Raw genomic sequence first — 11,442 nt, forward strand, 5'->3', positions numbered from 1 at the left:
TTAGTTTTCTTCTCTTGTCCCTACATGATGCATGTAGATCAGAAGAACATGAACATGGTCAGAGATTAATGTTCTCAGCCACATGTACCACCTACAGATGTGTACTTTTGCTTCCACAGCTTATCACTGCAAGTGTGTAGACCCCTGGTTAACGAAAACCAAGAAAACCTGTCCTGTCTGCAAGCAGAAAGTTGTTTCTTCTCAAGGGGACTCAGACTCTGAAACAGACAGCAGTCAAGAGGAAAACGAAGTGTCGGAACACACCCCGTTACTTAGACCTTTGGCTTCTGCCAGCACCCCGTCATTCGGGGCTTTGTCGGAGTCCCGCTCACATCAGAACGTGACCGAGTCTTCCGACTACGAGGATGATGACAACGAGGACACTGACAGCAGCGACGCGGAGGACGAAATGGGAGAGCACAGCGTCGTGGTCCAGCTGCAGGCGGACGGTGAACGCCGTCACGACATGGCAAATACCGTTTGACCTTCAGAGGGCGATGGGGTGGTTTCCCTGTAAAATGTTTATTTAGGTATATAATTTGACTTTTTTGCTCCCTTCAGAGATTTGTGTAGAAATAACTTATTTTTTAGTATTCTACAGTTTAACCAGATAACTGAAACAGGTGTTTTTGATCTGGTATTTATCTACGGGAGTGTACTTCATTTCACTAATAACTAATAATAGACTGGTACTATAACTCAAGCATCAAATCAACTTATTTTGGAATGAAACATAGCCAAAACATTTAAAAAAAATTCTTCAGTATAGCTTGCAGTTAGGACCTAGATCAGAGTATGCCAATTTGGGTGTTACCCACGAGGCCAGTGCTGTGGCCCCCCTAGCATGAGCCAAGCTGACTTCCGCCTCCATCAAGTTACCTCCAGTTGTTGAGCTGGAATGTTTGTTCTGGTGTCACCCCAGAGGGCAGTGTCAGGGAGAGGCCACAGGGGAATTTAGCACTTTTCCTCCTATCGGCACCACAGAGAAACTCAAAGCTTTTTCCCTTTTTATTCCCAAGTAGCCTTGTCTTGATAGGAACAGTCTGTACTAGTGCAAATTTCGGGTTTTAAGGGTTTTAATACTATAGTGTTATGTATGAATTTGATTCACCAACTAATGTCTCTGAACTTACCGAATTTCAGTATCCTTAAGGGTTTTGTGTTGTGATCAAAGCAAAAAGGAAATGCTATACAAAAACACCAAACTTCAGCAACTGTTAATACACAGATCATATACCTCTTAATAAAGAGCATCTTATGCTAATTAGCCCTGCTAAACTGTGTACAGAGGAAATTCTTCAAGTATTGGATTTGAAAATTGCTTATGTTTAATAGAATAATATAGTTAAACAATGTATTATGAAAAGCTATATTATACATCATTGTAACTATGTAGAAAATGTAGACATGTATAATCAAAATGCTAAGAATTTTTATATGGCCTTGTATGAAGGGAGTTTGAATGTTAATAAACACATTTTCCACTTTAAGAACTGGCAAATATTTGTTGTACTGTAGGATTACCATATTAGCCTTATCTTTAGATGCACAGTGCTGTAAAGGTATAATATGATTAAGGTAACAGGTCAGATTAAACACGTATCACCTTAGAATTTTATACAAGGTAACTGCTCACAAGCAATTAGGTAATTCCCCAAAAAGTTACAATTGCAGCCAGTCATTTGAACAATAGTGTACATTATGGTGCCGTTGTAATTCCAGTACATCCTACAGTAGGCTGCCTTGAAAGGATAAATATCTAGAGGTATCTGCATTGACATGGGAAATTGTTAGTGAACAAAAGCATATTGGAGAATATACAGGAGCTTTTTGTTGTAAAAAGAAAAATACATTTTAAAAGAAATGTAACACTAGTAGGGGGAATTTCACTTTCTGAATTGCTTCTTAGGAAAATTCTTATAATGGACAACAAAAAAAGGTATGTCCACTTAGGAAAATAAAAGTTTAAATTCAGTATCTACTGTCTGATACCACCTCATTTCCATCCCCCTTCCCCAGTCCCATTTCAAAAATAAAACACAGGCCTGAGAAACAGAACATTTATTGTAGTTAGCAAAGCTTTGGAATTTGACATACTTGTATGGCCCTAGCCTTTCCAAACCTGTTTAGTCATTTGTATGATTTCATTTAAACCAAGGTAGGGTGTGAGGATAAAACACTGAACTCACAGCCTGGCACATAAATACACAATAATAGCTTTAATAATTATTAAAGCAAATAATAAAAACATGTACCTAAAACAATTTTTTTTTTAAGAAAAGGAAAAAGTTAAAAGTTACTGTAATGTACGTGTATTAGATGGTCCCTCAGTTCTTAATCCACAATTCAGATCAAGGATCTGGTTCCTTTAAATCTAAGGAATTTTAATGAGGCAAAAATTGTTTTTTTTTGTAAACTTCAAACTGTTACTTTGAGTTGAAAAATTAATGAAGTGTCTTAAATAGTACTACCTAGGATTGTTACTAGTTGTAATACTCGAATTCTTCTGTTTTGGTGGTGTAAGTATACAACCTCTTAAACAGGACATTAAATAAAATCCAGTATCTATTAAATACCTTCATAATTTAAATTTTTTTATTGTAAAAATATGGTCACTTGGAAATTTACCCCAGAAATAAATTTATCTTGATATTTTGCCTTTAGAAACACATACCTAAAATACATGTAATATTACATACTCTATTACACTGTATGTATGTTTATATCCCGTTATTTAACATTCATTGGTGAGCATTTTCTCATGTCATTCTTCAATGACTTTCATCCTCTGGACAATCATTCATACAACCCATAACCTTGAAAGGTAAATTTTGTAGTTTTTTTTAGATCAGTTATTGTTAAGTAATGCGGTGTGATGGATGTTCAGGTATATTAATTTGTGTAACTCCATTTCCTTAGGTTAAATTCCTAGAACTAAGTACAAAGATATATGCGTATGTTCGCATCAGTGTTTTTCTAATGAAATTGTGGACAGAGGGCCAATGACTAGTTTCACTGTTCACTATTTTAGTGATACATTGTCCTCTACCTTCTGCTCACCTACTCACATCCCCGACACACATCCCCTCTCCTACTTACAGGTTCATTGCTTAAGGGTTTCACAGTTCTGTTTGCTGCTTTCTACTTACTTACCCTAACAGTTCTTTACAACTGAAGTGTGAATATATATTAATGTACATTACCATAAAATCTCAAATCATCGCAACCCAACCACCAAATTTTCATTTGACCAACCTTGTGTTCCTAAAAAGGATCTTTACAGGTCAAGAAGTTGAGGTTTTTGTTGTTGTTTTACGATTTCTACAGTATGCCCAACTACAAAGTAGCCCCAAATCCCCATTTCCATACTTGTACATCTCTGTACATACAGTCAAATTCAGAACTACTGCCTGACAACACTCTCAAAGGAAAAAATTGATTTATGCACAGTATGTTTTCAGTAAGGCAGAGAGATTAATTCCCATTCTCCAATCCACTGGTTTTCAAACGGTAGCATACAGGCCTCTAAAGTGAATCCGAATGACCTGGCAATTGTTTCTAAAGGAGCTTCTGGGGCTTATGGAATCACCATCTCCAGGATGGAACTCTGGAGCCCAGAATTTGCATTATAACCAGCTCTCCAGTTTTACTTAGACCCACCAACTTCTGAGCACCCCTGCTCTGAGCTTCTGCTCCACAGTTCCTGGTAATGATTTAATTTAATATTAAACTAATATATTTACTAAATTGCAGTACATCTCAGGGAACTTACGACCTCTGGGACTAAACTTGACTTACATAATAGCCCTTGTTAGTATGTCACTCCAAAGCCAGTAACTGCAAGAACACCCCAATGATCTTGTATGCTGCCTAAGGAATGGATGAGATTACACGAGGGTCCCAGCTGGCTGACTTCAGCCTGCCAACACAGCCTCCAAATCTAGAGAAGTCATATGCCATTTCAGCACAGAAGAACCCACAATGCAGAAACCCTTTTTGGTACTGGGGCCCTTACTGTTCACTGGATTTCACATTGAGAGACCAGCAACAAGAGAAAATATTTAATTTCTAGTAGATACAGCAATTTTCCACTCAAGCCTGAAGATGAGACTGAGGTGACTAAAAGCCATTTTTAAAAGATCAAAACCCATTAAAAAGATATTCCCAGGCACTCATTTTATTTATAATAAATACTACAGGAAATGGAATAGGCTATCAATTCAATTTTTTAAAAGATTTTATGCTTGCAGCACAGTTGGCCTGTTCTGTATATTCCCATTATGTCAAAAACCAACTATAACAGTAAGCCAACAATTTATATAAACAACAGGAGTCTAGAATATTTGGTTGGAATAAATTTATTTCATCTGTCTGTAAACAAGGTGTTTAATAGTTATGGCATTTTTTTAAATGCATATTAAATCAGATGAGTTAGACTGTATCCCAGATGTAACAAAGTGCAGGGAAAGAAATGGACAAATCAGCAACAAGATTTGTTTTTAAACCTGTACATTATCCACAAGGCCCAAACAATAGAAGCAAATACTAGAATGTCCCTAAAGTAGTGCCATTCAAAAGAAACCTTTTATAGGTCAGTTAAAATCCATCTCACAATAGCAACAGTTCATTTTAACAATAGTATGGCACAGAATACATATGAAAAAAAATTCATCACAAGACAGCCAAGTCCACAATAATGCAACTTCATATAAAAACTCAAGCTGCAAATAAAAATTGGTCCTATGAAGAACAAACTGGACACACTCCAGATGGTTACGTTGGGATACCTAATGTCCATAATGGCAGCCTTTTACAATTTTACTAAAGAGTAGAGCTGGTGTGCAAAGAAAAAGACAGGAACAAAAATCTGAGCTATTGCAGTGATGGAATGTCCCTGGGGTTCGATCAGTATGGTCACCGTAAGGTCATGGGAGGAAGTGCCTTTTGCTCTTGTTTTGCAGTTGCACTCTTTGTATGTCCTGTAGACACTATGAAAAAAGATTTGTCTACTCAAGTGCAACAACAATACTAAAAGCAAACTACTGCAGCTCTCAATAGCTCGTCAACAAAAGGGATTATTAATTGGTTAAATAAACCAGGCACTGCATAAAATAAGATGGAAGCAAACCAAATACCTTATGTGCGAAGGGAGGGGGGTGAGAAAAGAGGTGAAGAAAGATGCATGCACTACCTCCCAACCATGCGCTACAAAAGGAAGACTAAATGAGCTAAGTAAATGCTCAAAGTGCTGAAAAGACATTGATCAAATTAGAGATTGTACAACCGGCACCTTGCTTAATAGTAACTTATTTTAGTAATCAATATCCCATTAATTGCTAAGACAAAGTGATGCCCAACTTGGCATGCCCCCTCCCCCCAAATTTCAAGGTATCATGCAAATCATTATTGTGCTGCAATTATGTTGCCAGATAAGGGTTGATTACATACAGTGGTTAACATACAAATGATCTACAGGGCAAACAGGAATCATGACATTAGAAAATAGGTGAAGAAAAATTAGCCACCATATAGTCTGGTAGCATTGTGACCATGTTGGGGTGGTGATGAAGACAGTTGCTAGGTAGATGGGGAGAGGCTGCTTACACATCAGACCGCCTCAGGTATAAAGCGAGTTCATATGCTTTCTTGTTAAGTGTGCCTCCGTGGACACCTTCCTTTCCCATCACTATAACCAATGCTGGAGTACACAAGGAAACAAAACAAAAGTGAACAGAATTATTTAAGGGGGGGAGGGCAGAAAGAAAGACCTTTCCCCACCAACAGAGGGATACAAAGGAGACACAGGTTCATACCCCATCACCCTGCATTGCTAATAAAATTTCCAGAATTAAGACTCAAGCTTACAGCTAGGAAAGTTTAAGAGCAATTTTCCCCTAATACTTAACAGTCTGCCTAGCAGCTAGAACCCAGAGTCTCTCAAGTATTTTGCCATTGAGTATGCCTTCTTATTCAATCCGCCTCCATGGACCCCTTCTTTTCCCATTACAAAGACCAAGACTGAAAGAGAAAGAAGAAAAGTGTTTCAAAAGAAGTGTTAATCAAGAAAGTCACATAAGTTTTAGCAGACAGAACCCCGATTAATAAGTTAACATTAAGTCAGTTTCCATGAACTGTCAAGCACTGAAATCAACTAGGTCTCCAAAATGAGAACTTTCAAACTAGTTATATGCTAAAACCATTATAACTATTAATTGCATCTTGGAAGTCCAATCAATGCAGCTGCAGCTCTGTATAAAAATATCTTTAGCTAGGAGAAAAAATAAGTGTGCTCATTTATCTTCTAGGGCAAAAAAATTTCTGGTTAGTATGACAAATACATATTAATTAGAATGGCTCCCAATATATAAACTTAACACTTAGGTGATTATTATTTACAAAATTCTTCCAATTTAACAAGCTTAAGTATTAAGTCTTACTTATGAGGCTAAATGTGCCTATTAACTTCTGGAGGAAAACCAAGGCCAAATTCTAGGAGCATTTTCAGTGCTATTGAAAAAAGGCCAAATTAAAAGGCTTGTGCTTACTTACTGATATCCTCACTGTTCTAGCTTTGTTTTTAATTGAATCTAAAATCCTGAAATAGATTTTCTATTTCCAACAACAGGTTCTTCTATGATGCAGTTCAAAGGTCTATCCCCAAAATACATGTGTATGTCAGATTTTATATTCACTGCCACTAGATGTCAGCAGTGCTATATGGTATGAAAATCTCATTCTGGTTTTGTCACATGGTTGATGCTTTTTAACATTTACCTGAGCTCAGCTAATATTTAAAGAGATTTATCTATTATTTCAGTCACCTATTTTCCTACAGAGAAATATTCATACACATCAACTCACATCAGAATAAGAAGAACCTTTAAAACAGCCACAGGGAGTTGGTAGGACCAATAAAGTAAATTACAGCTCAGAGTAGCTTCAAGTTCTTCATATGGTAGATTTGGTATTAGATATGCCAAGTCTGCTATATGAAACAACACAAGCCCTCTTTATTTACAAAATATTTACACAGGTTAACACATTTAAATATATTTGTAAATTAATTAGATACCATAATAAACCTCAATTTTGAAAGTTCAAAGAAGTAGTGAGACTTATTTAGTGTGGTAAGAATTTCTGCAATGTTGACAACAGTCAGGAAACACCAGAATTTCTGGATCAAATGAAACAGAATTTCCTACTTTTCAAATCTAAATCACAAACACACTCAGTCTTTGAGAATATTTTAGTAAAAGAACAACTTACTCCAAAACCCTAGTTCTAATTATTTCTCTCTTCCCTAGCAATGTTTCCAATAGAAAAATGAGCCAATGTTAATTTTTCCTTATTTTATGCTGAGCAATGAATGATCGAAATGTAAGCAAGAAAGAAAAAGATGAGATCCAAAAGTCAGACTCAAGAGGACTAAAGTAACCAAACAATGTGAACAATTTAACAATCTGGATACACCGTAAGATTATCATTTGATGTGGCAAGCACTTTAAGAAACAAATTTAGGTTTTCAGTTTACTAAAGCTGAAACTGGAGAGTTGATATGAATAAAGTCGTATCTTTAGAATAACGTCAGGATCTCAGAGACTAGGCTGTGTATGCAGTAAATCTAACGCAGTACCTCACTTCAGTGCTGGGCAGTTCACGAAAACCACCTTAATCGCCATTATGGACTAACACTTTTATTCCAAATGTTAAAGAAACCGCTTAATGAGTTGTAATGTAGCATGCAACTTTGAACCAAAAAAGTACCTTGCTTACCTCTACCAGCTCTGCCCACAGCAACGTTGTATGTTGGCTCCCCACCTTGACTCTTTGTCCGGATGTCCATTGTGCAGTCCCCATCGACGTATAGGCTATCTCTGATCACGGAGCACTTCTTTGCGCCAAGAGTCAAACCGTTGGTAAAGAAACCTTCTCGGTCTTTTCCTACAATCATATCTATTTCTACTGGCTGCCCCCCCACAAAAAAAAAAAAAAAAAAGAAAAGGGGAAAAAACATGAAGGTATAGTTAATTCCTTTCAGGCCTTGATATAACAGGAAAGACTGTATGCCAAGTTTGTACTACCAGTACGAGACATCCACATTTCACTAATGTAAAATCAAGTTTCAGTCTTTTAAAGAATTACTTAATCCTACATGATTACATGTTTTATATTAATTAGATTTCAGTTAACCGTGTAGTCTACTAATTAAAGACTAGTCTATGAAAAGAATCTATGAACAGTTGGTAGCTGACACTAGATAAACTACAAACTTATTTATAAACTGTATCAAGTCAGGTGGGACCTGAAGTACTTATGTAATGGTAAAGATTCACCTATAAACTTTCAGCAACAGCTTGTCTATCATATTCAGTTACATTACAGTCAGTCACGTTGCATCAAACTTAAACTTGCTTGAAAGTCTCCTGAAATAAAGCCCAAGCTTAGCCGGTCTGTTCACTTCGACTCTGCTTCAAATAGCTTGACATCTCCCCTCCCCCACAGTACGAACTTCAAACTCGAGACCTCAGCGCATTCCCACATTCATATTTCCCTCCTATTTTTGTAGCCACTACTCCTTTTTCTCTCCCACTTATCTTCCCCTCCCACCTCAGTAATCAGTTTTCCTTCTGGGCAAATGAAAAGAGGATTCTGTCTGTAGCACTGCATTAGGCAATGGTAAAAGAACAGAGAAAATGGAGGGGGATTTGGAAAGAAACTGAGGTAGCCACCAGAACCGGAAAGGAGAAAACGTGCATGCTAACATTCCATGAATAAGAAGGAAGGCGTCGCCCCCATCAGAACTGCAGAGTCATAGCAGGCCCCAGCCATTTCCAAGCACACTCCCGCAATCTTCCCAGCCAGACAGCGGGAACTCACACACAAAGACAGGAGGACTGCAGAGAAGAAAGTTGATCGCCAGATACCAATTCCCGGGAAGAATTGTAGTCCACTGCGGTGAAGGGAGCCCTTCACGTGCGAGCATCAAGGACTGAGTTCTACCCGGTTAGATCTTAAACCATGTCAAGTAGTACAAGAATAATTAGTAGCACCCGTAATAGGGGGCCTGATTTTAGCGTTTGATGGGAAGGGGGCATGAGACTAAAAAATTAAGAGACTGGCCCTAGATGTGATACAATTGTCACAATTTTAGAAAGAGCCTTGTGCAGAAAGAAGCAAAACAATAAAGCAGCACCGGAGGCTCAGTGACAATTATTCTCCACATGTGGCAACCGAGTCAAAACCATCAAGTCACAAAATCAGGCACTGGGAAGCACAAATCTGCACTAGTTCCTTACTATCATCACTAAAGAGCTCCCTCTTCAAGGGACTCCAAGAGACTTGGAGAAGAAGTGAGGTGTCCCCTCGGTCCTCAAGATTACTGAAAGCCCCATAAAAGCACCCCCTTTTTTGGAGCTATGTTGCGTAATTGGGGATAACGGTATATCGATGAATCTCCATAGGAGGAGAGAAATCAATGGCAGTTCGCCATCTTGGAGAATTAAAAAAAAAAAATCCTATGGAGGCAGAGCTGAAGTCCAGATTCACGAATCCACCTACGTTGTGGGCGTACATTTCCCTCAAGCCCCAGAGGCCTGGCCACCGGCAAACCTACGCAAAGTCGCCGCGAGGATCCCGGGGGCCGGGCAGCCGCCACCTCCCACAGCCCGCGGCGCGGGCGGCGCGCTGTCCGCGGCGCGAAGGGTGGCCCGGCCGCGAGAGGACCCTCGCCCCGGCCCCGTGCGCCCCGGCCCGGCCCCCCAGGCCCCCGCTTCCACCCCGGGACGTGCAAAGCAAACCGCAGGCTTCCCGGGTACCTGAGGGAGACGCACGAGGGCAAAAAAGGCGACCCCCACCCCCGCTCCGGCCGGTGCGCGCTCCCTCCCCCAGCTTCACCCGCACCCGCACTGGGAACGCGGGGAGCCGGGCCGCCGCCCCCGCCTGTCAGTGCAGCCCCTGGCGAGGGGGCGTCCCCGGGCCTCGGCCTCCCCGCCCGCCCGGCAGCCGCATCCTCGGCGCCGGCCGCCTCGCACACCTGCCCGCGCGGCCCTCCGTGCCCCGGGCCCGCGCTGCGGCGCCCCCACGGCCGGCCGGCACCACTCAGGTCGGGGCTCCGGTACCCGCGCCGCGGCCGGTCCTCACCGTAATGCTCTGGAAGACGCCCCCGGCCGTGGCTGCCCACACGTATTTGGCGTCGCAGTAGCCGACAATGGCGGCCTCCTGGCAGCAGCCATCGCACATCAGGTTATCCACGTAGCTCTGCCAACCGGCCATCTTCGAGCCCTTCGCACTGCAGCGGGTACGGCGAGGAGCAGCAGGCGCAGCGGCGGCGGCGGGAGCGGGTGGCGGCGGCGCGGGGGGAGGCGGGGCGGGGGCGGGGAGGAGGCGGCTCTGCGCAGGCACCGACCGCCCCCCTCCCCGAGGAGCTGCGGTGGGAGGACGCGGAGCCGGCGGCGAGGAAGACGCTGTGGAGGGCGCCCGGCCCGGCTGCCCGCCCGCAGCCACCGGGCTGACTAACCAGCGGCGAGAGGCTGCGGAGTGGCCGTGCTGGCGGCGGCGGTGGCGGCGGCTGCTCCTCAGCGCGGCGCTCCCCGTTCTCCGCGGTCACGGCGGAACGTACGCGCGCGTGCGTGCGATCCTTCCGCGGTGCCCCGACTCGGAGGGTCCCGGGAAGGCAGAAGGAGGCTGAGGCGGGGGCGCGGAGGGATACCGCTCCGGTAGTCACGGCCGCCACGTGCGGGAAACCGGCCCCGGCGCGGCCGAGTAGTTGCCGGTGGCGGAGCCTCGGACCCGGGCCGGTGGAGAGGACGTGTCCCCCATCGCATTAGGCCCCCCAGGGACGGCGCTGTCTGTCCCCGCGGACGGCCTGCGATGCGCCTCTTCTGCGTGGCTCGGGATGCGGAATCTTGAGCCTGGGTGTCGGATTGCAGCGTTGCCCCAGTGACGGGATGCGGAGCGTTTACTCCCGTTTGTGGTGGGGGTGGCTGGTGATAGAGTCGCTCACGCTCGTCCCGGCGTCCCCAGTGGGACCCTCTTCCCTAGATCCCTCTGTCCCTCGGCTATAAAGGCAGCCGAGCGGGCGCGCTCCGGTATCCTGAAATCAGAGCAGGCGTTGGTGGCTCGTAGGAACGTTTCTGAGTTTTGCGGACCTTTCATTGTTGCCTCATTTGGGTACCAGGGGCCTCTCGTTCTGTGTATTCTTTGATTGGAAGAAAGCCTCTCCCCGTAATGTTGCTAATCACGTGTGGCTAAATTGCTCGTAAATTCCGAACAAATAGCGAGCTATGGAAACTAATTTTTGTTAACTGGGAAAGTTATTGGTGGGTTGAAGAAATCGCTGAAAATATATTAAAAAAAAAATCTAAGAAAAGGTTCACTGAATGAACATAGCAATATTTCTGCTCTTGAAGAGTAAAATAATTTCGGAACCCAGATCTGAAAATG

At 42.8% G+C, this 11,442-nt stretch overlaps 2 protein-coding genes across 5 annotated transcripts in view; one reads left to right on the top strand and one right to left on the bottom strand.

Annotated features, from left to right (window-relative positions):
• The window catches only part of RNF13 (ring finger protein 13), a 128,717-nt gene extending 126,740 nt beyond the window's left edge, over positions 1-1,977 (top strand). For all 3 annotated transcript variants that reach the window (XM_033122312.1, XM_033122322.1, XM_033122332.1), the window contains one exon: positions 120-1,977. In XM_033122312.1, coding sequence (XP_032978203.1) covers positions 120-484 — 365 coding nt within the window. In that variant the 3' untranslated portion in view covers positions 485-1,977. The remainder of the gene's footprint in view (positions 1-119) is intronic.
• Positions 1,978-4,342: 2,365 nt separating this feature from the next.
• On the bottom strand, positions 4,343-11,190 carry PFN2 (profilin 2). Of its 2 annotated transcripts, none has more exons than XM_033122353.1 (3): positions 10,141-11,190; positions 7,774-7,966; positions 4,343-5,698 (listed from the first exon to the last, which is right to left on the bottom strand). In XM_033122353.1, exons 1-3 carry the CDS (start codon positions 10,270-10,272, stop codon positions 5,601-5,603), a joined length of 423 nt encoding a protein of 140 aa, XP_032978244.1. In that variant the 5' UTR covers positions 10,273-11,190; the 3' UTR covers positions 4,343-5,600. The 2 variants fall into 2 exon arrangements, with proteins under 2 accessions (XP_032978244.1, XP_032978236.1); XM_033122345.1 differs by having other exon boundaries at positions 4,343-6,018; positions 10,141-11,156.
• Positions 11,191-11,442: the final 252 nt, after the last annotated feature.

Source organism: Rhinolophus ferrumequinum, chromosome 2 (genome assembly GCF_004115265.2).
Source record: "Rhinolophus ferrumequinum isolate MPI-CBG mRhiFer1 chromosome 2, mRhiFer1_v1.p, whole genome shotgun sequence".
NCBI lineage: Eukaryota > Metazoa > Chordata > Mammalia > Chiroptera > Rhinolophidae > Rhinolophus > Rhinolophus ferrumequinum.